The 26,827-nt window shown below is 44.2% G+C and overlaps 5 protein-coding genes across 9 annotated transcripts in view; 3 read left to right on the plus strand and 2 right to left on the minus strand.

The window, feature by feature from the left end:
• Positions 1-15: 15 nt before the first annotated feature.
• On the minus strand, positions 16-9,574 carry gen1 (GEN1 Holliday junction 5' flap endonuclease). Of its 2 annotated transcripts, XM_040161388.2 has the most exons (14): positions 9,467-9,574; positions 5,810-6,034; positions 5,499-5,697; positions 5,231-5,407; positions 4,501-4,611; positions 4,330-4,403; positions 4,122-4,204; positions 3,703-3,853; positions 3,369-3,405; positions 3,197-3,277; positions 2,977-3,107; positions 2,804-2,865; positions 2,046-2,195; positions 16-1,680 (listed from the first exon to the last, which is right to left on the minus strand). In XM_040161388.2, exons 2-14 carry the CDS (start codon positions 5,968-5,970, stop codon positions 413-415), a joined length of 2,685 nt encoding a protein of 894 aa, XP_040017322.2. In that variant the 5' UTR covers positions 5,971-6,034; positions 9,467-9,574; the 3' UTR covers positions 16-412. The 2 variants fall into 2 exon arrangements, with proteins under 2 accessions (XP_040017322.2, XP_077949247.1); XM_078093121.1 differs by lacking the exon at positions 9,467-9,574 and having other exon boundaries at positions 5,810-6,143.
• Positions 6,311-9,085, plus strand: ppil6 (peptidylprolyl isomerase (cyclophilin)-like 6). Of its 2 annotated transcripts, none has more exons than XM_040161412.2 (8): positions 6,311-6,510; positions 6,594-6,689; positions 7,417-7,605; positions 7,833-7,895; positions 7,990-8,137; positions 8,397-8,456; positions 8,596-8,731; positions 8,827-9,085. In XM_040161412.2, the coding sequence occupies exons 1-8, from the start codon at positions 6,433-6,435 to the stop codon at positions 8,936-8,938; spliced, it is 882 nt and encodes a 293-aa protein (XP_040017346.2). In that variant the 5' UTR covers positions 6,311-6,432; the 3' UTR covers positions 8,939-9,085. The 2 variants fall into 2 exon arrangements, with proteins under 2 accessions (XP_040017346.2, XP_040017347.2); XM_040161413.2 differs by having other exon boundaries at positions 8,624-8,731.
• cd164 (CD164 molecule, sialomucin) lies at positions 9,481-18,809 on the plus strand. 2 transcript variants are annotated; one of them, XM_040161418.2, is made up of 6 exons: positions 9,481-9,870; positions 10,399-10,470; positions 13,856-13,921; positions 14,254-14,346; positions 14,966-15,046; positions 15,147-18,809. In XM_040161418.2, exons 1-6 carry the CDS (start codon positions 9,801-9,803, stop codon positions 15,311-15,313), a joined length of 549 nt encoding a protein of 182 aa, XP_040017352.2. In that variant the 5' UTR covers positions 9,481-9,800; the 3' UTR covers positions 15,314-18,809. The 2 variants fall into 2 exon arrangements, with proteins under 2 accessions (XP_040017352.2, XP_040017353.2); XM_040161419.2 differs by lacking the exon at positions 14,254-14,346 and having other exon boundaries at positions 9,500-9,870.
• A 1,689-nt stretch (positions 18,810-20,498) lies between these two features.
• Positions 20,499-23,791, minus strand: cep57l1 (centrosomal protein 57, like 1). 2 transcript variants are annotated; one of them, XM_040161401.2, is made up of 11 exons: positions 23,584-23,791; positions 23,034-23,187; positions 22,741-22,929; positions 22,531-22,652; positions 22,251-22,364; positions 22,092-22,169; positions 21,826-21,915; positions 21,647-21,721; positions 21,296-21,558; positions 21,071-21,215; positions 20,499-20,965 (listed from the first exon to the last, which is right to left on the minus strand). In XM_040161401.2, exons 1-11 carry the CDS (start codon positions 23,602-23,604, stop codon positions 20,774-20,776), a joined length of 1,443 nt encoding a protein of 480 aa, XP_040017335.2. In that variant the 5' UTR covers positions 23,605-23,791; the 3' UTR covers positions 20,499-20,773. The 2 variants fall into 2 exon arrangements, with proteins under 2 accessions (XP_040017335.2, XP_077949248.1); XM_078093122.1 differs by lacking the exons at positions 22,092-22,169; positions 22,251-22,364 and having other exon boundaries at positions 23,584-23,720.
• A 9-nt stretch (positions 23,792-23,800) lies between these two features.
• sesn1 (sestrin 1) overlaps positions 23,801-26,827 on the plus strand; it is a 38,639-nt gene continuing 35,612 nt past the window's right edge. Inside the window, exons 1-3 of the mRNA XM_040161396.2 lie at positions 23,801-23,911; positions 24,370-24,714; positions 25,753-26,063. Of these exons, the coding sequence (XP_040017330.2) occupies positions 25,794-26,063 (270 nt within the window). The 5' untranslated portion in view covers positions 23,801-23,911; positions 24,370-24,714; positions 25,753-25,793. The remainder of the gene's footprint in view (positions 23,912-24,369; positions 24,715-25,752; positions 26,064-26,827) is intronic.

Consider the following 26,827-nt stretch of genomic DNA (forward strand, 5'->3'; position numbering starts at 1 on the left):
TACAGCAAGGCCGTCTTTGGTGATACAAAACAGACATTTATTTTAACAACTACACTTTTTGTTCACTGGCAAAACAATTCCTCATGTTGCTTAACATCGTATAAAATCTGAATGAAAAAGCGTCACCTGAGGGTCAGATGTTTTGAACCTGTATTTTTTACAAAAAGTGATCACAGTAGCAGATTGTGTTTTTCTTCATTATTTCTTGATGATTGAGAGAAATTCTCATATTTGAGAAGCTGGAACAATAAAAAAGACGACAAAGGGGTTCCTGATTCATTTTCCATCATTTGACTGGTAGAATAATTGTTGTTCTTTCTGTTTTTTACAGGATGTCAAACTGGACCCTTGAGGTGGGGCTTTTGGAAGAACCTCCAGAAATTCCAAGGTTAAGAATAAAACATCGTCCCGCTCACTTCAGGAACTTCAACCTCAGTCTCTCTGCCAGCGGCAGCGGACTCTCGCTGCAAACAACCGAGTCATCACTGTCCAACGCGGCGACGGGTGATGCTGTTTTCCGGAGGAAAACATCCCCGTCAGCTGGCGGGGCGTCCTGGCATCTGCTCGGAGTTGATACAAGTGTGCCGCTCTTCTCCGTATCTGCACCCTGGCTCCGGGGTTGCGGGGCTTTTTTAGGTCTGAGGGGGAAGTCCAAGGGGAAGCCGCCCCTGATCTTGCTCACGGGCCTTGTTTGCGTTTTTCTTTGCGGTCCAGACTGCAGGTTCTCTGCGTCGCTTTCCTCGCTCGATGAGCACGCGCTCATGCACACGCTCTTCTTGGTGGTCTGCGACGCGGACACCTTGGCACTTTGAGCCGGGTCGGAGTGGCTCCTCTGCGGCGCAGATGATGAAATGGCTTTTCGGACGAATTTGTATTTCTCAGGAGGCTTTCTGGAGCCATCGCCATCGTCCTTTGTCTTCACTTGAGCCGCGGGCCCCAGCTGCTGCTTTGAGCTGTGAGCGTTTGTCCCTGCTTCACTTGTTGCACGCTGCCTTCTGACCGAGAGCGGCTCTTTTTTCGCGACGGCAGATTCCTTTCCTCTACTGGGGATCTGGATTTTTGGTTTTGAGTTATGGGAAGAAATGTGTTTGAGGGGAGCCAGCTCAAAGTTCACGTCCTCGTGCGAGTCCATCTGGTTCACAGCGGTGTTCCTCATGAGCAGCCTGTCCCTCAGAGGACAGTCCGCGTAGCTCAGCCCCGCAGCAGCTCCGGAGACGGCTTCTTGGGTACCACCCGAGCTTCTCCGCTTTGGGTTTTCGTCCTCCGTCTCCCCGACGTCCCCGTCCGTGGCTTCCCTCATTTGGGGCACAGTGCTTGTGGTCGACGGTTGAGCCGGAGAGGACGTGAAGGACAAAGCATCCCAGTCAACATCGCTGAGGTGCAGCGCGTCGATAACGGCGGAGACCGACGGTGATGCAGCGGCGTCTGATTCCGCGTGAGACCGAGGGGTACGGGGCCGATCGCCCAGACTGCTGAGGGCCTCTATCGACTCCAGATGCTGTTTACGGTCCACCGGAGTGTCCAAAAGCACCACTTCTGGTTCATCGGTGTTTGAGGCGGCACGGATCACCGTCCGTGTGTCTGTGTTAGAGGAACTCTGAAGGGTCATCTGGGCCAAGAGGTCTGAAATACCATCGGAGACATCAGATGGCTTCTCCTTTTTATTCTTTGGCCTTTTCTCTGTAAGAAAGAAAAGAAGAAAAAAAAAAGGTTGAGACTGGAGGTCTTCCTATGCATTAGGAAGTGAAACTCCACAGCAGTTAAGAGCGGATGGAGGGGGGGGGGACAGACACCTCTTGGCTGCATCAAAGCCTTTAGAGAGAGAACCAGCCGAGCTGCCAAACTACAGTTTCAGGTGTCAGAGCTGCAGAGGCGGCCTTGAAAAACCCATCAAAGCACCAGGTGCCTTTGATCAGGAACTTCTCAAGTCTGTCTGTGTTAGTGAGGAGGGGGGCAGCTTGGTAGCAAGTGGTATTTTAATGTTGTATGTTTATATAGTACTATTAATTTAGCATGCAAGTGAATATCATAGATGATCGTCTCACTCTTGGTCTTGTTCTCTTCGGCCAGAGCTTTGTCTCTCAGATAGCTGTCCACCACCTCCGGATAGGCCACACGGAAGAGAGACTCTTCCTCCACCGTCCTCACTTCAAGCTCATCCTCCGCAGGTCGATCCTCAGGAAACACGTAATGTTCTGTGGGGAAAAAAATAAATAAATAAACGCCAGGTCTAAAATATGGTCTCTATAGAAAATCTAGTAAGCATTTTGTTACCTAGAATCAGAACTCTCAGTGTTACAAAGTGAGTTTACCATCTCTAATATGTTATTTAGCTTTCAAATATTTTGCATTTCTGCTTGACGTAAGTGATTAATCAACAATCAAACTATCAATTCTCTGTCAGTCAACAACATATCATAAAAGGTAATTACATATGCATTTGCAATCATTGATTTCAAGTATTGTTACTTTAAAGTATACACTCATTAATGGTTAATACAACATTACTCTTCCATTATGAAAATCATATATATATATATATATTTAATACAGTAAATGAGGAGCCCCATTCTGAACAAGCCAAGTTTCTCTGGCCGCTCATATGACAGACTTCCTGTCCTGGGAGGAAGACGGTTTAGCACCTAGAGGCTGTTGTGACTGATCTGTCACCTCTGGACCCGAAACTCACAGCGAGTCACTAACAGACAACCCGGTGTTACTCAGCCCGGAAGAGGCATTATAAAAAAAAAATCACCATCTTCTAATATGAGAAAAAGAAGATGTTGAAGAGATCAACACTGACCTGGTGCACTCCAGATGATCTCGAAGCAAGCGACCCCACTCCTCACCCTGGGTTTGAATATTCTTTTGAGGGAAAAATGCATTGTACGGTGTTACGATTCTACTGAAATGAACTTCTTTACAACAACAATGCCCCTAAAGCAACAGTTTTGTTGCTGTTAAACAATTAACTACCTGAGGGGCTTGATTTGAGAAGACATTTCTCTTCCGTATTTTCTGTTAATCAACTCTGCGTAGGTTATCAGGACTAAAACCTTCTCGCTGGTGTAGTGCTTCGGCCACTCCATCTTGTCATAGGCAAATTTCTGAAAAACACAAATATGAACATAAACTTAAAGATATCACAGACTCAAACAGACTGAACAAGTGACATAAATGAAAATAAACCCATTACCTGCATCGACAGCAAGTTTGGCGCTCTCCTCTTAAAATGTGACACAGGCTTATCCTTTGCAATCAGAAACTCACAAATGATCTGCAAGAGGCAATTCAGGTTTAAAACACATTTAGTGTAGATTATTATACGACAAGAATATAGAAACCACTGCCGACGAAAACAGCTGTACCTCTGTGAAAGGGAATTGTTGATTTTCCAGTGTTTTCCTAATAGAGAAATGAAACAAAGGAGCAGACTTCCATTAAAAATGATTACAACAATTGATTTTTTTTTTTTCAAATAGGATCCGAGTTGCTGCAAACAATACATTCTTTGACAGTTTAGCTTGGAAACGTCTTTATTAATTGGAAAATTGCAAAACCGAGGGAGCATTATAAGCTAATCCCCTTCATCAGGCTGAGAATGATCATCTAGATAGACTAGACTGATATAATGACTATAATACTACCGGCCTTGTTAATTGTTTGCATTCATTCATTTACTATTTTGGTAGAGTCACGTACTTTCTGATATTTGCCTCAAAAGACAAGTGCTGCCGGGCTTCTTCATGGCGGTGCCAGTCACAGGGACACTGGTAGTCAAAGTCCTGAGGCTGACAGAAGTGCTTACTGTCGCAGAGCACACAGCCTCCGCGTTCGTGTGCCTTTGTTGAGCCTGAAAAGGGGAGAAGACGAATTAGAATCCCTATTTGATAAAGGAGAAAAAGGAGTAGAAGAAGAAAAATCAACACACTGTGAGAACTTGGGTGTAAAGTCAGAGGCATATTCAGAGCAAGCCGTCTCTCATGTACGTGTACGTTTTAACACGACGGGTTGAAATGGGTTTACATCAGCCATGTGTCAGACCACGTTCTCCCAGGGACCCCCTCCCCACTCTCTCAACGGGAAAAAGGGGTCAGAGTTCAAAGCAGGGCTCCACTCACCGGGATGTCGACATATGTTGCAGTGAGGAACCTTCTTGACTCCCTCCAACACACCTGCATTCTCCTCCTTCCACCGCGTAAACCTCAGGGGATGAAAGACAGCTCAGGAGCGCACAAACACAACACCACTCACACCGTCTAAGTGAGGCGGCGAGAAACACTGTTAATGTACAATGAAACCGTATTAAAAAGAATCTGTGTTTACTACCTCTGCAGAAGTGTTTGTCCATTCAGCATCCGGATGAGCCTCAGCGCTTGTTCTTTACCAACGCCCAGAACGCCCTTATGGAAGAATGACATTGCACAGTTACCGTAAAATCGTTTATATGGAGGGGTTTTGAAGTTTTGAAGAGATTTCAGATAAGGATGTAATCCGTACTTTAGGAATATAATCACAGCCGAGGAGGATGGCCAGACCAACTAGATTCTCTCTGGAGAGATGCAACTCTGTTTGGACTCTCGACGTCCTGTAACAGTCCACCTGTGGGTCCTGGAGGGAAAAGTGGCAAACAATATTAAGCAGATTCAATGTTAAGCAAGAATCAGAATCAGACAATTTGTATGTATTTTTACTTGATAAATATAACAAAACACTAATAACGAATACTACTATTTGCAATAAGGATATTGTTATCTTCTTACTTAATTACTAGATTTATAATTTTTCTCTATGAAAATAAAATTATTTTGTTCTCTAACCATATGAAATTGCCACACTTCACTTCTTAAACTAAATAAAGTAGTAGTCTGTATAACAGGAGCCATAACTAATCAATCCCTATTGCTTATCCATGTAGGAGTTTCAGAGATGCAACTAGGAAGACACAGAATATAGTACTTTCTTCTGGTAATCAACAGGGAAATTGTGTTTAAATGTTAATCTGAGAAAGAAATCACAGCTCGGACAGGTGCCCAGATGTTGCGGATTAATTCTTATCTAAATCACTCGACCCTGTTATGATCACATTCAGTACCGAACCCTGGAACGGCGAAGAAGTCTTTTGAATGAGCAGTGCAGCTCCTTCAATCAAGACTCCAGTCAAATGATTTGGGTTGAAATGTCTCCAGGATGTTTTACTCCATGGACTATTATATTGTCACAAACATACTTTACTGTTCATATTGAAGTTCCTGTACACAGTCTGGGCTCCGTACAAGAAGGCATCTCCATCGTTGGTGATGCAGCCGTCCACCAGGCCTTGTGAGTCCAGGTATGCACACATGGCCTCAGCCTCCCCAGCAGCTGTCACCCAGGGCAAACCCAGATAGTCCAACATGTCTGCACACTGCAGGTGTCAGAGAAGGTCAACAGTGCATTTAAATGTGGAACGTATCAGTAATGCGTCTGAAATGCAGGTGAGTGGCGGAGCGGCTGACCTCCCGAAGCACAGCGTTAAAGCGCCCTCTGCTGGTGGTCGCCGCGGCCTTCGGCGCAGAAGCCTTTTTGAATCCTCCGTATCTTGTTTCTGTCCTCTTGCTCATGGTGTCCGCTTTAAGTTTAGGGGCTTGTCCTTCCATCACAAAGACGAGCTTTACTCCCATGAGGGTGAGGGAGGACGCTCTGAAAAATAAATTCCTGGACACAAAAGAGCGATGCGGTCGAGGTGACCAGAGACCACCAGACGCACAAAGAAACAAACGTTTTTTTAAGTCAACATATTGGAAGAATTGATTGAATAACAGTTTACCTCAGGTGGGGCTTGGTAACTCTCCCCATCATTGCTTGGACGTGCTGGGCCTCGCAAACCCATAGACTCAGGTCAACCGCCAGCGTCATTCCGCTCAAACTGTACAGCGGCACCGACTCGCGAACCGGCTCGACGACGGACCACAAATCGTGGACACCCATATCTGCCGCAAATGACGGCTTTTGAATCGATGTAGCCGAGAGGACAGTGTGGAATATGTGAATGCTAGACAATACAGAAACACACAGAGAGGCGACACGATTTCAAACAGTGGCGCCCTTGGGCCGCGTTCCAATTCGTGGAACATCATTTACTACGCTGTCTTGCTCTTACATTGACTGTAAAGATATGGAAAATAACGTAATTTTGATGTTCGAATTGAATATGGTTAATCGTAAAACCTTCTTTGACGATAATATACCACGTTTAAATTGGATTTATTTAATTATTTCAACATCCAAGTGAAAAGAAAGGAATCAGTCCAGCGAAGTCGGTCGAAGCCGGAAGGTTTAACGTCAACGTCATATTCAAGCGCCTCTATTTGCCAGTTGCTAAGGTGACAGGCTCTTGTTTACAGCTGGTCAGATCACTTTTTGAACCATTGACTGTTTATATTTTCAACGATGGACACAAAAATACTCCTAGAAATTACCGGCTTAATTAAAGAACATACTTTCCATGTTGCCAGAAGTATTGCCGAGGTAAATCGTTTTTTAGTATCTTTTGACATTATTTCTCCTGAACAATATCAATTCCAACACCATCTTTTGTCGGTGCACAACAGGCCCTCAAACAGAAGTTTCCGGAGGCATTCCTCGATCCAAAAATTCAACCCCTAATGGAAATGGACTGGCACACATATTTGTCCCAAAAGAAAATGGTAAGTTGTCTGTTTGTGTTCCTTGAAAGTCCAACCCTCCACCAAATTTATTTTAAGGCGCAAACTTCCAGTAACTCTGAATCTCATTAAAGCAGATACAAAATACACTATAGAGAAGTGGTTAACAAATATCCTTACAACAGGGACCTTAGCAATATTATGTATAACATGGATGGTTAAAGGTTGTAATATATATGTGTATTTCAGATTGTCAAATAAAGGTATCCATTTATAAAGAGAAAACGAGGGAAACATTTACTTAAATCATCAAGATAAAGCATTCATTGGGCTGAAGTACGGCCAGTGTCTATGTTACATTACTACTAGGTTATTATATTATTATCAAAGCATATGAATATAAAGGATGCATTGTATGGACAGCATTCAAATCCTGTAAGTAGAACTAATGTTAATTAATGTATACATGGCTGGCCATTGGGTTTTATAAATGCTTATATATTTAGTATGTATAATCTTGATGCTGCTAATTTAAATACTCAAGTGAAGTAGAAGTACATAACAATTATACAGTACTTGAGTGAATATGTGTGTTACTTTCCACCATTTCAGAAGATTATGTAAACTGCAGCTGCTTGCTGAGGGTTGTGATGCTCTACTATACGGCTAAACACCCCGACAAGAAACAATACAGCTGCAGTTTGACGCCATAGTTATTCTGAAAGGCTGAATCACAACACGTCTGTTGTTCAAATCCATGTGACTCAAGGAGATGCGTGGTGAAGTGTGGCAGTACTCCAGCAGCCTGATGTGCTTTGCGGACTCCGTTCTCCTCGGTAATGAGGAGGATCTCGCCTGCTGGGCCAAGAACCAGTGGAGTTTCTCTCTCACTCGACCACAGGCTTTCTATATGGCTCTCACTGAAGACTACTACACCAAGCACCTACGCAAAACTGGGGCAAGTCAACAGCACTGACAAAAATATAACCCATTTTGATTGAAATAATATGGAACAAAGTTTGTGGAGGGTATCAGGAAGCAAGTCATTGACATTAATACATGTTAGGGAAATCTGCAAACCATCAGTCCGTAGGCATTGTTACAGTTAACGGCTTATTATTAATATTTCCTTGACCTTGAAAAATTACATTTAAAGGAACACATGTCTCTTCCTTTTCAATACAGCAACAGTTTGTCTTCATGGACATTGAAATAGCAGGAGAGGATGTGGGGAAGTTATTGTTTCAGGTAAGGAACAAACTGATGTAGTTTCACTTGCACATACTACCTGTATCGTCTGAAACCACTAACCACTAAGGCACATTATCCTCCCTTTGCTCAGCTTTTCTCAGATGTTTGTCCAAAGACATCGAAGAACTTTGAGGCTTTGTGCACAGGAGAGCGAGGTCTGTCACCGAGCGCCATCCCACTTTGCTACAAGGGCTCTGTGTTTCATCGTGTGGTGCCCAACGGCTGGGTCCAAGGTGGAGGTATGGACCACATTTGTCTCGTAACAATGTTAGACCAATTAAAAACAAATAGAGTTGCATAATCGCATGTCCAACTTTAGCATCGGCGCAGTAAATTTGTTCACGGAACTTCCCGTCACCATTACTCACTACAACCCAACCTATGTTTAGATCACAATAGCTACTAAAGACCTCAGCACAACTGTTGTGAGATTGAGGAAGTGAATTTGTATCCTGGGCTTATCGCACAATACATACACTATCTTTATCAATTATGCAGATATTTCTCCAGAAAGGAAAGGTGATGGAGGGGAGTCAATATATGGTCCAACATTTGAAGGTAAAAACACTAATAAACATTCCAAGAAGTTGACAGTATTATTGTGATAACCCACTGTGCATGTGTATATATGAGAGGATTTCATTTCATGTTCTGTAACATGTAAATTCACCTCAACATCTGTCTTTCCTCATTTGAGATGAGAGCTTTGCCATTTCCCACAATAGACGGGGCATTCTCGGAATGGCCAATAAGGGCCCACATAGCAATGGATCCCAGTTTTACATCACCCTGCAGCCAACCCCCTGGATGGACAGGACCTATGTTGCTTTCGGGTTTGTAACACACCTATTTGCTTTCCCAATGCTGCAATATGTCAGATCTATCATACAGTTTTGCTCAGGCCTAACGTCTTTATTTTCCATTCTAGTCGTGTGGTTGAAGGTGTTGACGTCCTCAAGAGATTAGAAGGAGCTGTAACTTGCAATGAAAGACCCAAGTATGAATGTAGAGTTACAGATTGTGGAGTGTTAAAGTTTTAAGTGTCTGAATGCTTGCTTTGTATTTCTGTTCTTGTAATGAAGTAAAACAATAAGAGACACATGACTGTCATTTGCTTCTGTTTGGTATGTCTTTGCAATTTTGCATTCTGTTTACATGACTCAGATAAAGTAGGTTCTCTATCTTTATGTTGTCTCGCATTTTATGATCACATTCACATCAATTACTCTTTCTATGTATATTTCAATATATTCTTTACGGGTTACTTTGTGTTTTTGAGAGTAATGTTAATCCACACATCCACAAATTCTAAATGACCCTTTATCTGTTTTTGAAGTCAGTGAGAGATATCCTGTTTATCCCGCTGAATTGTCATTTTGTGTCAGTTAATTGATTCTATATAAATAACACGACTCTCTCTGGGTGGGCTGAGATAAGATGCTTCTGGCATATAAACGGTCCAAATTGTATCCCACTCCATAATGCTCGCAAAAACACTATTTATAGTGGATGCACTGGCGCATCAGGCCACGGATGCGACTTATTTTGCTGTTGCGTCACATGTTTACCTTTAATCTTTTCCGGGACGGAAAACGGAACCCTGGCAGTTTGGTTAACGATAAATCCCAAATAAGCTTCCCCCTTTCTCGCCGTTGACGTAGTGAGCAGTTCACGTGTTCACTGGTGTGTTTTTTTTGTCACTCCTCCCAGTCAAAAGAAAAAGTGCCACATGACCTGTCAAGTAGGAAGTGGCGAACGAACGCGAGCAGCAGCAGCAGTAGCGACGACTGGAAGAGCAAGACGAGGAGCAGAGAGATACACGTCTCAAGTCTCAATCTCGACGTTTCTCCTCAGATACGTTTCCCCCGTCGGAACAGAAAGAGCGATAAGTTGCCAGCAGTCATGTACTCGAAAGTGGTGTTTTTCGCCGTGGTCCTGGCTCTGGTCGGCGCATCAGCCGCAACGGACTCAGGTAAGTTTGCGACCTCTCAACGCTGAGCTAGCAGCTAGCGGCTAATGAGCTAGCGGCTAACGGGCTAGCGGCTAGCATGCTAGCTACGACCCGCCGTGTTCTCCTCAGCCCGGCGAAGACGTCCACCAGTACGCAGAATATAATCTTCCTTTTCTTGGCTGGTTGCAACGCCCGTTTGACCCCACACTTAGTATCGCAATTTTCACTTTTGTTTTCCTAAAAATATATAATGTAATATATAATTGTTTGTATTATAAAATTCAATTTGGTGGGAACGTTGACTCCAATAACAATAATAGTCAGATCCTGTTCATCAGGATCCAGATGAGCTTGTTATGTAACTGCTCACCGTTCCCTCTTTTTTTGTGTCTTAACAATTGTCATTGTCTGTTTTGATCCCTTTTTGTCAGCTGTACGATTGTACACCTGAGGAACTGGAGTTGGTTTCATTTTCTACCACGTGCAGGAGAAAGTTACAATAACTAATAAATCCCACGGCTAAATTGGATTTTTTTTTTCTTTTCTCAGATGAATGTGGATCCAAGTTGTGTGATACGTGTGTCCAAAACGATGGCTGCGGGTGGTTTAACTGCACAGGAAGTGAGTATCTGCCAGAAATGTGTGGCGGGTTTGTGGAGCCACAGGTTGGTCTTTGTCTGTCCCAAATTGCCCAGACAGCTGGACTGATTTGACATGATGCCTGAAGCCCGTACTGTATTGTGATTGTCCAACGGATACGCTGGTTCTGGAGTAAATTACTGGCACACAGGTCTGCAGGGGGAGAGAAGTCCAACCTATTGCATAGACTCACTTTTTCTTCCCACAATAATTTAATTGTATATCTTTTGTTCTATTTTTTCTTTTTCTGCCCTTTTGGCAGCAGCTCTGTACAGCTGTCGCATCATTTAATTAAGTAAATGGAAATGTCTGCCTAAACATGACTGCTCCAAGTGTGAGAAATCTCTCTTGACTTCTGCACCACAGTAGGAAGGATGTGGAGAAATATGCCGTAGTGGTGGTTTTCAACACTTTGGAAGTGCACTGCTTGTGGTTTAGGATATATTTATCATTCAGTAAAAAGGAGTTGCCATAACAAAACTGCATGACAGATTGTGTCCTGGGTCAACTGACGGCTTTCTTCCTCAGTCTGCTCCTGTTTATGGTTTCTCCTTTTATAGAGCTGGTTGTTATCAGTTTTGGGAAATGAGGTTACTGGTTTGTGTTTTGCATGATTTATGCTACACTAAACTTATGCTCAAAGCCTAGTAGGACAAATCCAGAACCTTGCAGCTGAACAAAAAGAAAAGCCTTGTGATAATTGACGAAATCACCCTACAAGGCAGCACTTTAATGTGTGTAGTCCGACACACACACACACACACGCACACAGTGATTGTGTAGAAGATAAACAGAAGAGGAAGCGAGGGGATGTGTGACAGGAAGGTTGAAATATCCTCACGCAGGAGAACGGAAGGACAGCGAGGATAACGGCACAAGTTAAAGGAAAGAGTGTGCAGAAAGGACGGAAGATCAGTTTTATGTGACCTGTTTTCATAAAGCGTGCTTTGGCTGGCGTTTGAGGGACTAACTGTGCAATGTGCTCAAAAAATAATTAACAACTATTACTAGTTGGGCTTTGCTCCAACATCAGTCAACTCAAGTAAGTCAAGCACAAGTGTTTTACTTCTCACGGGGTTCGACTTGTCAAGTTTCGCTAATGAGGAACCGTGATTCTCTCAAAGTTCTCACACCCCCGCTTCTGCTTTGTCTCCGTCAAAGGACCCTCGCACGAGGCATTACTTAATAACGCGTCGAGCGGTTGAACAGGACGGGTGAGACCGCATTCGCGTCCCTCCCGCCAGAGCCATGGGAGACAGGCTCAGCTTGTTGTGACATCCCCAAGGGATACGCCCTCACATGCGCCCCCCCACCCTCAACTGTATTTAGAGCTGTCAACACAGTCCGTGTTGAGTTTCAGGGAGAAAGGTTTGAGGGCGGGGTTGGCTGATTTTGATATTGTTTGCGTTGGACCCTGCTAAGCTGAGATTTAAAGCCTCTCTCTCAAACCCAAGAATGGATTCGCCTTTTTCTTTTTTTAAATGAACCCCGCAGGGAAAAAAAACTGTACTGGTCAGTTCTGGCCACTGTAGACGGCTTTTTCAGAAGCACAGTGCAACCACAATGCCGCCACGTTGGCATTATCAGATTTATCTTTGGTTTGGGGGATTTGTGTAAACAGCCTTTGGCGTCGGACATGTTTCCCTGCAGCTCCACAAGTCCACACGTGTACATTGGAGTTTCCCCAGCGCCTCCGAGTACATGCCGGAGGTCTTAACCGGGTCGCCGGTTTTCCGCGCGGCAGATGAGGCTTTCTCTCGCACCTTTTTTAGCCTGAGCATGCTGTGAACGCAGCTCGTAGTGATGGCGATGATGTCACCATCTTGGAAAAAGGGTGAGAGTCGGTCCTGCTTTTCACAGCTGCCCGCGAGATAACAGCCTTCTGAGTAGTGACCTGCAGGGGAGTTTTGGGGGGGGGGGGGGGGGGCAGTGCACAAAGACCTGCCACAAAACGCATCCCTCTGAGCCGCGGAGGACGTAACGCAAGCTGGAGAGTTATTCGCGACCCCGTTTGGAGAAAGCCAAAAGACTCTTTCACACAACGGCTGCGGCCCCACTGTTAAAATTGACGAATCTGTAGTTTCTGGGCGGCCATCTGGTTGCAGTCGTCGTCAGGTTTTACGGCCCCGGTTGCGGTACGTTGAGTGAACAGAGTTCCCTTTATGGTGTTCCTGTGAAAGGCAATGATATGCTCATATAATAAACAAATTCAAGAGCTACTTTCTTCTGTTACCCTACCCATGTCAGTATAGGTAATATTAAAGCTTCCCTTTCACTGGAGGCCGTAAAGCTTGCAATGTGTGAAATGGCAGCGAAGGCATCACTGAATCCATGTCCAAAAGTCGGATCCTCATTTATAAAACACGGCTCAGCAGGTTGTGTGTAATGGGATGAAATAGGGTTTTTACATTTGTCGCAAATGGAAAAAAGAATCTCCGTTAGAAACATTCCAGCTGAAATATATTCTCATTCATTTATTCCTGCGGCATTTTTGAAAGGGGAAAAATTAGGATTGCTTAAAATAGTGGTGAGGTGTTGAACAGTGAGGTGACATAACTGGGTGTGAAAAGCATCTGAAGTCACAAGGTGCCGTCTGACTCATAGTTTCCTCACGGTGGCACAAGCCGAGTCGGCCCATTAAAGGAAACGAACAATTCTATGATTTAATCGAATTCTGTTTATGAATAAATAACTAAACGAGCTATGTCTGCGTCTAGAGTACGTGGGACAAGCAAACCTTCATGGCGGGGCAAAGTCCCTTTCCGTCTTAGTTAATTAATAATCTGATGTTACATTGTAGAATCCTAGATGATCAGACTGAGAACCAACAAAGTGAACATTTAGAAAACCAATACAAACCTGACTGAAATCAGGTACTTTGATAATTCTACACACTGGATATTTCCAAAGGAAATGCATTTATTTGACGTTTTAGTCACTTTTTTTATTTTTATTCTCTTATATTGCCAAGAAGGGTTATGATGTGGCGGGGGGGCAGAATGAAAGGACAGCGTATTCCCAACACCTGGATTTGGGCCTTTGTGACTAACTGCGCTGACCTTCCTGTGTGACGTGATGATAGAAGTGGCCCCGCGGCGCATCATGTTGCTCAACTCTTTTGTGTACACACAACGTGCGTCACACTGTGTGTGCGTAGGAAAAAAACCTCAAGCCGTTATGGTTCGGACCAACGCTGTGGTGTCGGGCATTATTCTTCTTCTTTGTCAGCTGTATAATGTGACTTTTATTTCAGATGCTTGTTGAGTCATCTTCTCCTCAAATCTACTTTATTCGCTCGGGGGGGGGGGTGAATGTGTCCAGAGAGTGAATGGGGCACTTAATCTGTGATTCTTCCGTCTCTTTGCAGATCTCAGCTGTCGCAACGCAACCCTGTTGCCGGAGAATGGCACCTGCATTAGAGCTAACTGCTCAGGTGAGTCAAACCGCAAAGTCATATTTAAATATCAAGTTGGAAATTAACATTTTGTATTAACATGTTCGTTTGGGCCCCAACATTTTTTTTTTTTTTGTTAAACAAAGGGTCACATTTTTGATTCTGTTTGGGTTTAGCTACATTTTAACTGAGGTGTTCCGCCACGACCCCTTTGGTCCCGTCTTCTTTGGCTTTGTTTGTGTCCAAAAGACTAATTCTACACGGTGACGAGGCAGCGTTGTGTACTTTCCTGGCCGTTGTTGTCGTTTGTGTGGCGTCTCTTGCTTTCCTTCCCTTTTTCACCCTCGTCTCGGTGTTGGTTCCCTGTCCAGCTTTTGTGACTTCGACTACTCCCCCTCCCACTTCTGCCGTCCCTGTTGTCAGCACCACCACTGCTCCCACCAGCACCGCTCGGCCCACAACAGGTAACCTGTCCGTAGCAACCTCTGCTTCGGCCCGTGTTCAGCACGTCTGCTTTGCAGTGGTCTCGCTATTACTTTTATTGAGTTAGCTAAAAGATAAGGGAATCTTTTTTTTTAATTGGAATTCTGTTGTTTCAGAATCTGCTTTATCGACCATGCAGGCGTAAGCCAATAAAGCTTTGTTCTCTACATACGTTGTTTATTTTACAAATCAACAATATAAATAAAACAAGGACGAAACCAATGTAAGCATAAATGTACATGCACAAAATAGTAAAATTGGGGTAGAAAGTGCACATGGAGTTGCAGTAAGTCTGAATAACTGCTCATTAGGGAGGCGGGAGGAAACGGCAGCACGAGGACGTCAATAGTAAAGACAAAGTGGTTCATTCGAAAAATATAAACTCCCACTAAAAACGGCACCAGTGATTATTTCTGACGAGGAAGCTCCTCCAGGAGCGTTTTGCTTCAGTATTAAACGGTTCTTATTAACGCCACGAGTAACTGCAGGCGTCTGCTAATCCACTGGTCTTTTAAAACTCCAAACTCCCTACTAAGCCGACTGGTTCAAAGTGAGACGTGTCGAGGTTAACCGATGTGTTCTCGCTCTGCCGCACTACAGACAATTCAACCTCGGGTTCCACCGTCGCTCCCACTCAGAGCGCCAACGTCACCGGCACCACGGCGCCGTCCTCCACCTCATGTAAGTGGGCACTTTTTGACACATTTCCCGGATCCGCCCCGCGATGTACAGAAAACGACGGTAATCTTTTTTTTGTTTTGTTTTTCGCTTTTCTTCACAGCTGGAAACGTCACGCAAACCACCCCGATCACGCCCGCCCCTCACAAGAACACGTTCGACGCCGCGAGCTTCATCGGTGGAATAGTGCTGATCCTGGGCCTGCAGGCCGTCTTCTTCTTCATCTACAAGTTCTGCAAGTCCAAGGATCGCAACTACCACACCCTTTGAAGCGGCCCCTCACTTTTGGATCCGACCCCCCCCCCCCCCCACTCCCCCGCCTGCAATGGACTCAAACAGTGTTTTCAAGCACTGGATCTTTGATGTTTGTGCCATTTGTGGTTTAGGCCTTTATTAGCCCCGCTGTGGTAGTATGCATTGACAGTAACTGTTTTTAACAGAGCAATTACATAAACCCATAGTTACTCCCACCGTACCCATGCCCTTAATTATCCTTCAAAACCCCCCAAACCTTTTTTGCAGGACATCGAGGGGGCTCTTGTTATTTACAGCCCCTCTCGTCGTGGCCTCCTCAATGAAATGCACCACAAGAGTGTTAAAGAATTAGTCATGTAGCCAAAGCGGCTTTCCTGCTGCAGGCTGAGGAGGAGTAAAGCCTCAGACTGGTAGCCTCCACGTCTTGTTTATTCTTCTCTTCCTCGATTTGGAAACACTGTTTGAGTCCACAGCCGCTCTTCGACGTCACGACGGCGATGATTCAGTGTTGCTTTTAGCCCGTCGAATCGTGGGTAATGTCCCTCGTCCTCCGAGCGGCAGCGTTGTGTATGTGTTGTGTAAGCAACGTAAAAGTTGTGGGGTCGCCTAATGAGGGAAGAAAAGCAACACCCAATCATCTGAGGTCACATCAAAAAGAGACAGCCGTCCCTGTGGGGAGTCTCCCGTGGGCTGTTTGTGTTCTGCTCTTGACCGTCCTGGGGAAATGTTACGATACGAAGTTAAAAAGCCAACTGCCAGCAGAGCAGATCAATGCAATAAATCCCACATAGAGTTAATTTCCCATTGTTTTATCTCCCGGTTCTTATCCCTTCTTTACCGACTTTAAGACGTACCTACTCTGGCCGCTAATGTCAAGCTGGCCCTTTTTTAGCCGAATTTCTGTGGGGAGGTCGAAAAGCACCCGTGGGTCGAAATGAGAGATTGTAGAATATTTCACAAACGTCAGGTTTTAATAATGTTTAGTACAGAGGATGGGGAGATAAAGGAAATGGCGTGCACCTTCTTGATGTGGACAGTGATAGCAGTGAAGTGCCTTTAATGTCCCGTGTGACTTAAAGAGAGTAAAGGAAGAGGACGAGTCTTGTTTGAAGCGTTGTCCTTGGTTTGTTTTTAAGAAAGAAGCGGCGCCGCTGTGCCGATATTGGTGAGAACCGTCGTATCCCAGCTGGACTGAAGAGCCTTTTTTATGGAGAATGGAGAAAATAGTTGTGTTTCGAGGGGCCTTGGTCACGCGAGAGGGAGGTTTTCTTCTATAAAACGAGGACTATATTCAGAACATGAAACCTACGGTCTTATCACTGGTGACTTTGTATAAATGAATATTTAAAAGTGCTCTCCCTTTTTTTGTAGCGCCCAATACTAGGCCCAAACATCCTCCGTCTCACCATTTATGTTTCAAAACATTCGGGTAAAACAAACATGAACGATGAGCTTGCGGGATGTTTTCGGGTCGCTGTTAGGTGCGTGTTAAATCATGGAATGTAACTTTAAAGAAATGGCAAACGTATTGGGCTTAATTAAAAAAGAACATGAGTATTGCAGAGCCTGTATTGAGGTCAAAATGTTGGACTGTTTGTTTGTTCAAATGAGCATTGCGCCTCCTGATTTCTTACTTTGCCGTGTAAATGAGAGGATTGTGAGTGAAGTGCAGAACTGCAACAGCCGAGCAGCCGTGCCAGAGCCCGTGTCACATTCTCTAATTCGCTTGCTGCTGACTGACTATTTTTCGTTCCAGTTTGTCCCTCCTGTACATAGCCACGTCCTGTTTCTAACTTCTACTTGAGGAAAGGCGACATGAAGGAGTGTTTATCGGTCAAAAGATGTTTTAGTAAATGCCTTCTGTTAATTGTTGCATGCTGGATGCTTGGAGCTGTGACTTCTCCTCCCATTACATTTGCTCTTAAGGATTTCGACGATATAAACCACTTGATTCATTGTGATTAGCCGATATGCTAGTTGAAAGAATGCCTTGAAACGGTGTGCTTTGAGCCAATGTCCTCAGTTTTGGCATGGAAATTGAGCATTGCACCGACGAGCTTTGTTTTGTAACTAAATGTTTTCATGCTTCAGCCCAAAAAAAAAAAAAAAAAAAATGTTTTAAATACTCAAGTCTTGACTATTTACAAGATCATGGATGAATCATCTGTATGGCCACATACCGAAAGAAATGTATGAGTGTGAAAATGTTATTTTCTTTTCTCATTTTCTCTCTTGGCTTTAATAATTTTGGATAACGTGTATCCTGCTGCTCACCGTTGACACGCCTTTTAATGACCTGCTGGCATTAGGCTGCAGCCCAAAGACACAGCTATGGCGGAAGAAAAGCGCCATTGTTTCGCATCAGCTGTGGAGCGCCTTCGCCCCCGAATTTAAGAGAAATATTTTGAGTTTTAGTCCTAGCCGTAAAAGTGGCGTGCTGCGTAACCGCTGCAATGCAGTCAGAGGGCTGGATGCGTTCGACATGGTGGCTGCATTCCATTAGACGCAGCATCACGCGGCGCCATCGTGACGCGGCGCAAAACACGCGTACCAAAAAGATCTCCATTGTGTTGCCTCGCCCCAGCGTCAACTACGAGCTGCTCGCTCAAGTCAGTGCACCACTTCAGGAAAAGTGCCTTATTCAGTTAATGCCCATCTATAGTCGGTTTGTAAAATATGACATTACACACCTATTGAACAACGACGTGACTCCGCACTTTCAGACCCCCGTGAAGTGGCTTTCTGTGTTGCATTCTGCTTCAATGTCTCAGCCTTAACTTGATGAACAGTGTTTGCTAGTGACGAGCTGTCCAGGCCACCACCACGCTGTCTTTTGTTTGGAAAATTGCTTCTCCAGATGTGTATATTGTACGAAATGTTTTGGCCCTTATTAGCATTTAAGTGCCTACATTTCCACCAATTATTACAGGACTTTATAAAAACGCTTCTGAAATGGCTTTAACCAGCTAATGTGTGGCGTAGTGTTTGACTAGATGACGCCTTGTTGTAGCCTGGTCAACTTATCACCGGCAGATTGTAATAGAATAACTGCAACACATCCTTCATCACGCCAACAGTGAATGTAATTTTTAATTGTTTTTTTTTTAAAGAATTCTGTCGAGAATGATTTTTTTTTTTTGTTGTTGGTAGTTTTAGTTTTCTCGGTGAAGCTTTTGTCAGCGTTTGATTCCAAGAGCAACGAGTTAAAAAGCTTTTTGATTCCCTCCTGTTTGACCCCTGGCTTACTCGTATGTGCACGCGTCGTAGTGCCATATCCTTTTTCTTTTGTGGTGGAGGCCATCGGTCACGTAGGTACGATATTTCGCTTTGCTCCTGCCGCACCTTTGACACACAGGCTGCACGTGTCCCAAAGCCTCCTGAAATGTGCTGTGCTTATTTTGCGCTCCTTCATGCTCCCTCAAACCTTTTTTTTTATTTTGTGCCTTGTCTTTCTAGTGTTGCCTTGAGTTCACGACGTAAAGCCAATAAAGTTTGAATATTGTTAAACAAATCACTAAGTCCCTTTCATTTTCGTGCAGCAGGTCATTTGGACGACAACCAGCCAGGTCTCCGCCTCCATTGCCATGGTTACAATTGAATAGCTAGTTGCCTGGACGACACAATGTATCAAATTCAGGCTTTGTGCATGTGTGTGTCGTGTCGTGTTACAGAAGAAAACGATAGCAAAGCAGTGCTGAACGAACCGTTTCTTCAAGTTAACAGCAACTTTACAGACTATGTTGGCCCAGATACGACATCTCTCCTCACCCAGCAGGTCTGACACCTTGTGACTGCACACCCAACTCTTTGGTGAGAGGAGTACCAGCGATGTGCTAGGAGAGGCAATTTAGGTAAGATAGTTAGCTTCTAGAATCTAGGCGTTGGAAAGTTGTATCTCATTTTATCGCAGCTTGAGCCGCCCTTTAGTCTTATGTGCGTTTGGTGTTTATTGGAAAGAACCAGCAATATAATTGAACATGACCCAGATCCACCCTCCCAACAGTCAGTACCCTGGTAACCCCCCCCCTCCCCGTCTAACCAGAGGGGTCGACATGCATACGGGAGGATGTCCCATGCGCGCAGACTGTAAAGCACTCTGACAAATTTGCGTATATTGTGCTATACAAAATAAAATAAAATAAATGACTGCTAACTTATCCTACAAACGTGCACCCTCACAATGAGGTTATAAAATGAATCCTGAACTTAAGATGTCCTTTTTATCCTTGTAGGATAACTGCTGTTTTCCAAATCCCCACACGCCCAAAACAAAATGTCTTGCAGACCCACATCCACGCAGCCCTCCTACACACACTGCCCTACTAGCACGTTGCTGCTATTCCTCACCAGGCAGAGAGTCACAAGGTATCAGCGCTGTGGGGTAAGGAGAGATGTTGTATGTGAGCATGGAGGGGGCTTGACTTGCCTCCGCTAACCTGATTGCCGTGTCCAGTCATGCTCTGTAATCTAATATGGGAGCACAGAGGGACAATGCAATTGGTTTAGACCTTCTCTCGTAGGCCAGCTCAGTCCATTTAACCACGCCGTGAACTCGAGTCATGCCAAGAATACCAGGACCAAGCAATTTCGGCTGGATAATTAACTGAAAAGGCTGAATGCGGATGGCAACAACAACCAGCTGCCCTCGACTCCCTCGACCCAGAACCTTCAACATTGAGATGTTTTTCTTTTAGGAAATGACTCAGTTAAATGCATCTTGCTCATCAAAAATGTGACATGGTGTGAAGATACAAATGTTGACTGAAGCCTGATAATAGATTATGCTTGAATTATGAGACCGCGTGTGGTTGTTTCCTCCCTTCGAGAGTGGGTGGCTAAAATAAACAGCAGAGCTAATCTGGGCTGTCATCTGAATAGCATACAATTAAAATGTATAAAGAGTAATGAATTAACTTTTGGCAGTGTGAAATGGAACAATGATGTGGCAAAAAGCAGTTCCTCCTAGTGCAAAGCAACAAACCACATCCGTTTGTCCTGTGGTCAGGGCGACATTTACTCAGCTGTCCAGCCTGCTGCTGTAACAGAGTTCAGATATCTTTGCTCAATCTGTATGACGGAGTCTACAAGACAGCCCGAGATGAGATCAGCACTGCCACCTGGTGGTTCTAAATATGAATGACAGATCATGGTGAAGCAGTGCAGAAAATAACATGGCAGACGTAAAATGCAAGAAAGAATATTTCTAAAATATGCAAAAAGCTTTATTAGAATGTGAAAACACTAAAAATAGATCAATCCAGTGTTGTTTGAGATGAGTTTTATTCCTGAACTAAAATATTTATAAAAAGGACCCTGTATGGAAAATATTTCATTTAATTAAAAAACACAGGTTTTATGAGCACGTGATCAAAGCGTCCTAAAGGCCATTTGAAGAGTGGAAAAAAAACGTCAGATGGGGAACCTAAAGAGTTTCGTGGTTCGACCAGCTGAAGACAGAAAAACGGTCTCAGAACCTCACGTTTCCCAGGAGAGGTCATCCTGTTTTAGGCTGTTTCTGAACTTCTGTGTGTCTCGAAGAAGCTGCAGGTTGTTGTGATTGGCCCCACCTTTCGTTCTCTTACTCTTAGCCTTCACGGGAGAGGGTACAGGTGGTCTGATCGCACCCGACGTCTTGGCTGCGTGTTCCTCAGCACACAATTTATGGACCTGTGCGGGAGCCGAAGACAGCAACATTAGCAGACTTAAACCATGTAGACTATTAGGGATGGAGATCATCTGCCGCTGGATTGTACAGAATGTGGGTCCACATACCTTCTGCTGATGTTTACGGAGCTTCGTGATCTGAGCTCCCTTCTCCTCCATCCTGGCAATCAAACTCTCCAATTCTCTCTGAAGATCCGGCTTCTGCTTGCAATGTTGGGTCGACTCTATCTGATGGACCAACTCTTGATGCTCACTGACAAATTCAACACACAAACACAGATTATTAAAAAGTGGAAAAAAAAGAGGAAGAGGATTGAAATCAAGCTTACTCACAAGCTCATTTGTCCCAGCTCGTCCTGCAGAGCTAAGAGCAGCTCAGAAAGTGAGCCCAGTGGATGCTCCGCTTGTATTGGATCCCCGTCAGTCTCTGGAGATGTTGTGGAAGATGAAACAAAGTCCCTTTGGAGACTTTTCTTGGCCCCACAACCAGACCTGTGCAGTGTGCTCACTCGTTCACACAGTTGTGGCTGATGGTGCTTCATCATGTGGAGAATACTTTGTACGTTGGCGTGGACCGAATGGCTTGGGCTTGTCGACTGTGACAGAAAGAAAATTCAACGGAATTATAAAAAATAAAAGACGGGAAAGTTAATAATAAAGGGCAAAGTATCGGAACTGACTTACCGTTCCCGCGACAAATGGCATTATTTTGTGCCTCGGGCCCCTTGGTGACGGCAGCTCGGTCTGTCTGGAGGTTTTCTGAGGTACAGAACCGTCTTATCACAACTTATTGCAAACAATTTTTTTTTTCTTCTCATTCACTCATACAGGCAGTTAATTAGCTTCATCAGCGAGGAAAGTACCTTGGGGTTTTTTGGGGTTTTCTTCTTTGGCTTAATTTCATCAGCAGTCGGCACAGACAATTGAAAGTTGATCTCCAGCTCCCTCTGGAGCTTTGGACATGGAAAGAGGTTTAAGTCAGTCTTTTTTCCTTTTCAAGATCCTTTGTTGGAATTTTCGTGCATATGTGGATATTTTCAATAGGAAGTCAAATGTATGGAATGGTATTGATTATTTGTATGTATGTTAAATTCTCCTTAAGTCTAAAATGGAGATTTTGTGGACTGACCTGGTCAGCTTTTTCCTGGACAATTTTACGCTCATGCTCTTCTTTCAGTAGTTTTTGCTCAAGAATGGCAAGTTTTGTCTAAAAGCAAAAATAGCATTAAAAAAAGTTCTTGATGGTTAGTGGTTAGACTAATCAAGTATTAACAAAAATGTGAATAACCTCTGCCAGAGTTTGTGTCTGACTCAATTTAAGACACTCTGATTCGAGTTTCTCCAGTTTATCCCGCTGACATTGGGTGTTTGAGCTGCACGGTTGCTGGTTTTGCAGTGAAGCCTAGTGCCGATGTAAACAGAGATTATATGGTTAGTTAGAAACACACATGGTTAATTTAATGTTGTTTTAAATAATATATGAAGTGTTCTTTACCATCAGTTCTCTATAATACATTAGACTGAGGGTCTGATTGCGATGACAATTTGTTCTTTCAGATTGTGAGCACCTGATTCTCCATGAGGACATTCCTCTCCTTCTTAGCGCTTTCAACCATCTTCCTCATGTAGTCTAGCTGCTTCTCGAGGACCTTACACCGAGTCTCTGCAGACTGCATCTTTGAGTCCAGCTCTGACATATAAACACACACAACTATTAGAAGAAATCTACAAAAAAAGCCTGCGGATTGGCCTCCCCCTCTGCTGCTTCCATCAATTACCTTTCTTGCCCGAGTTACCAGTCGCAGGTTGGCCAGCTACAGCTTGACTGTGCACCGCGTGAGAGCCTGTGACCTCTGGACGCCTCCAAGCATCCTGAGAGAATTGACCATAGCTCTTCTGCGCCTGCTTCCTTTCCAGCTCCAACCGCCTGATTTTCTCCTGCAGGGTCTTCAGTGCATCAACAACAGCTGAAAAGGTGTAAACAAGAACAGAAATGCAAATATGGTAACTGCAGCAGGTGGGCACAAACTTATTACGAGACAAGAAGATGGAAATAATGGCTGTGCCATACCTGTGCTGTCTATTTTGGGTTTGGTAGTCATCTGTGGGTCGGTGCTGTTGGATGAGCGGCCAGGAAACTCAAGCTGTCTCGCTGTGGGTACAATCCTGTTGGGAGGCTGGTAATAGCTCCCGATGTAACTGTTTTTAGAGGGTGAGTCGAAAATCTACAGACGAGAGTTGGTATATAAATTAATTTAACATATGTGCAGGATCTAGCGGTAAACTACCTGACGACAACGAACGACCCGTACTTAAATCTAGACGCTTTCAGCAACAAGAGGCGACCATCTCCACAAAACCCACCGTTATGCTCGAAAAAGCAAACTGTCGAAACTGAAGACGTTAAACGCCCCGCTGACGAAAACAACCCATTTTGTTTACAAACCGCGCTAAAGCGGCAACACCCTCCGCAGTTGTCATTGCGGGAGTTTGTCCAGATGAACGTAACGAAACCCATGTCGAAAATGCTCCTTAAGGTAACATTGCTAACGTAAACAATGCTAACGTAAAGCTAACGTGTTAGCCACATTCTCAGCTAACGGCCGATTCGCCAATGTTACCTGATCGTGATAAGTCTCCATTTTTGTGACACTGCGGTTTGTACTCGCTTCAAAACGAATTTTATGTTCTTTTTGTGTTAATATTGTCCGACTGCTGGTGTTAATTGGCGAACTTATTTCTCCAAGCGCCCGAGCTGCGCCGGTTGTCCTGTTCGCTTCCTGTCACTTTGAGCAGTCCGCACTTTTTAAATTTCCCTCCGTCAGCGGTTCCGCCTCCGCGCAGGTTCCCCCACAGACGCACGCGCGCACACATACACACAATGGCCCCTAAATATCCTGGGCATGACCTCTTTGGCCTTGTTTGGCGTGGGAAAAACCGACCCTGGAGGTATGTAAAATGAGAAGGTGTAACGTCATAACATCTCAACAATTGTCGATGGCATTTTCTGATCACGTGTGCTACTGGTGTCTTTACCCGGTAAATGAACCAATGACTCCGTAAACAGTTTAAAAACAGTGTGCAAATAGCCTGGTGCAGTGACATGCAGCGTGTGCTCCAAGTGCGATATAAATTACGCCTTTCCTGTAAAACTAGTTTACCTTGTGGGTACCTTTTGCATGCATCTTTTGTAGATTTAGCAGAAAAACACCATTATGTCCCTTAACACAGACATTTTGTTATGGCACAACAATTAACATTTTGCTAATACATTGTGATGACCTTTGTGTTTGACCTGCTAATACAATTCAACTGGCATTGACCGTCTCAGGGTGTAGTTTGGTGTTAAAAATGGAAATGTACAGTCTCTCTCTCTCTCTCCCCCTCTCTCTGTCCTCCGCTTTCAGACAAACAAGCTTAGGCGGGGTGGGGGTTGCTTCACGCATTCTGGGAGATGTAGTTTTCAGACGCTTACGTTTAAAACACTCACCGAGCCAAGAGAACTCAACTTCCATGGTACCTTGCACCAGCGGCTCGCCAACTCTTCTCCAACCAATCACGTGTCGGGATCCTCATGACACCATCGCCCACAATGCCAAGGGGCTCCTCTCATTGGTCAGCCCGTCCTGCCACTCAAGCGTTAACCCTCAAGTTGTTGCCTCCCGTCGTTTTCTGCCCTGCCGGGAGTAACGTAGCTGGTCAGGGCTGTGGAAAGACGTCCCGTAGACCTGCACCCAAAGGATGTGGATAAAGTGAGTATTTTAGAATGACAGTTTCTGCGTCTGAACCACAGTGAGAATGTTTGTGTGCAGGAATGTTATTTTGGCCGCTTTGTTGTTGTTATTTAATGGTGTCTTTGTTAACGGGGCAGCTTGAACGCGTTTGCACTGAAGGAAGCCAGGGAGCGATTGAATGTACTCACCAAGAGACAAGTTTCCTTTTTGTACCTTTGCAGTCGTGATATGTCTAATATTTAAATATAGATAATGTCATGAACAACAAAACCAACGTTGGTAAATAGTCGTTTACAAATGCTGTGTGGTTGTACCACTTTAATTGCCAGATTATGTTGCATCAGTAAATAATCCAGACATTTTTTTTAATGGAAATTGGTAACGGACAAAATACCAATGTTGCCAGTTTAAGCATGATCTGTGTTTAAATCCCTTTTATTCAGGCCACAGCCTGACCTAACTGTTTCTAGCTAATACTGATATTTGAAAGTTTTGAAAATCAGACAGACTGCTACTCTTCTTATATTTTATTTTTTATTCTTAAGGGTGTTTATATGATATGAAGTATGTTGAAAGACACAGTGCGAGAAGATATGTTAGTTGAACATCATAGTTACCTCCTGATTATACCCTTTTGATATGTAAAATGAGGTTATTAGCAAGCAGAGATGAGTTTAAGAGAAATATTGTAATTTTCCATGGGTTTTTACATCTACTTTATGCCAGGTTTTTCATATTCAATATGCTGGATTATTTAAAGACCATACAATGCTGTCTAAATTTACCATATTCATATTATCCATTTACACACCTTTTTTATTGATGGGATATTTTACAGTTGAAGAATAAACTCTTATATGTAATTGCAACATACACATTTTTTACATATATGTTTGATATTTTCCTGTCCGGCCATATTATCAGATGGGCTCTAATTCCTGCTGCGTTGTTTGTCATAAATAACCTCATAGGTGCGTGCTGCTCGCGCGAAAACAGTTTACGGTTGTTTTCGACGGAAGCGGTGACATGTCGTGACCTGTGCTTTTTGTTGCGTAGCCTGTTGTAAGACGGCACAAGCGTTAGTCCGACATCCGAAGATGCAAGTGCAGGTCCAGGAGCCTCTGGGGAGATGGAACGGGCTGGGCAGCCGGGATGCCGTCTCCAGATCTGAAGCCATGGAGAGCATCCGCCAGGACATCATGAGGAAAGTGGAGGCCATCGGACCGATTCCCGCGTCCCCCCCAGCTTCAGGGAGGCCTCCCAACAGCGACCTGAACGACGTGCTGGCTCACCTCCTCATGCTTTCCAAGCGGTGTCCCTTTGACGACGTCAAGGACCGATGCATTCGGCTTCTACAGGGCGTCCAGGTAGGAGGTTCATACAGCTTCCAACGTGATCATAGTGAGCATCTTGTTCTAAGTTGCATTACGCTGCGCGATAGTCTCAAATGTCTCCTCCCATACTAGCGCTCTGCTGCCATCACTCCTCTCTTCGCCTCTTCATAAGCATCGCAAACATTGTGGTTTATTCAGGAGGCGACATGTCACAACCATCTGACATCATTTCTGTCTAGTTTTTAACGTTATTCCAGATGTATTGGGGTCTTATTTGGATTGAGGTCACAGCATGGAGCCAAATGGGTTCATGTTGGCGTTGATTCTTTCTAAAAAAAAAAAAAAACGGGACCTTCAAAAATAATGTGTATTAACGGTGTTTTGTGATTAATTTAGTAACAAAAGAATTGTGGATTTTTTCTATTTGGTTAAAATTATCCTTATTTACTCACAGAACAAAACGTGAGCCGCCGTGGCCTGTTCTGCTTAACGAGTCCTCTGTTAGGATGCAAAACTAAGCCTGACAACTTTTGAAATGGCCTGTTATTATTTTGAGGGAATAGACTGTCTCGAAGTGGCATTTATTCCTGTTTGTGCGGAAGTGTTTTTGGAATAAGGTGCAGAGGGGGGGGAGAGAGAGAGAGAGAGATATATATGAGAGAGAGAGAGAGAGAGAAAGCTGCTTTGCGGGTTTAGCAGTGCACCATGGTACACGCCGTCTGGTATTTTTGAATTATGCTAAGCTGCGTTGGCTGTAGGATATCCGAAGGGTGCCGTTATGAGCCCATTGTGGCAGC

The sequence above is a fragment of the Gasterosteus aculeatus genome, chromosome 18 (assembly GCF_964276395.1).
Source record: "Gasterosteus aculeatus chromosome 18, fGasAcu3.hap1.1, whole genome shotgun sequence".
In the NCBI taxonomy this organism is placed as follows: domain Eukaryota; kingdom Metazoa; phylum Chordata; class Actinopteri; order Perciformes; family Gasterosteidae; genus Gasterosteus; species Gasterosteus aculeatus.

Coding starts and splice junctions, on each gene's coding strand:
- gen1 (XM_040161388.2), bottom strand. CDS start 5,970: ATGGGTGTCCACGATTTGTGGTCCGTCGTCGAGCCGGTTCGCGAGTCG. Junction 3,108..3,196: donor CAAACTTGCTGTCGATGCAG/GTAATGGGTTTA, acceptor TGTGTTTTTCAG/AAATTTGCCTATGACAAGAT. Junction 2,196..2,803: donor GATCATCTGGAGTGCACCAG/GTCAGTGTTGAT, acceptor TTTTCCCCACAG/AACATTACGTGTTTCCTGAG.
- ppil6 (XM_040161412.2), top strand. CDS start 6,433: ATGGACACAAAAATACTCCTAGAAATTACCGGCTTAATTAAAGAACAT. Junction 7,606..7,832: donor AGCACCTACGCAAAACTGGG/GCAAGTCAACAG, acceptor TTTTCAATACAG/CAACAGTTTGTCTTCATGGA. Junction 7,896..7,989: donor TGGGGAAGTTATTGTTTCAG/GTAAGGAACAAA, acceptor CCCTTTGCTCAG/CTTTTCTCAGATGTTTGTCC.
- cd164 (XM_040161418.2), top strand. CDS start 9,801: ATGTACTCGAAAGTGGTGTTTTTCGCCGTGGTCCTGGCTCTGGTCGGC. Junction 9,871..10,398: donor ATCAGCCGCAACGGACTCAG/GTAAGTTTGCGA, acceptor TTCTTTTCTCAG/ATGAATGTGGATCCAAGTTG. Junction 14,347..14,965: donor CACCGCTCGGCCCACAACAG/GTAACCTGTCCG, acceptor GCCGCACTACAG/ACAATTCAACCTCGGGTTCC.
- cep57l1 (XM_040161401.2), bottom strand. CDS start 23,604: ATGGAGACTTATCACGATCAG. Junction 23,188..23,583: donor TGGAGACTTATCACGATCAG/GTAACATTGGCG, acceptor TCTCGTCTGTAG/ATTTTCGACTCACCCTCTAA. Junction 20,966..21,070: donor TCCGTAAACATCAGCAGAAG/GTATGTGGACCC, acceptor GCTCCCGCACAG/GTCCATAAATTGTGTGCTGA.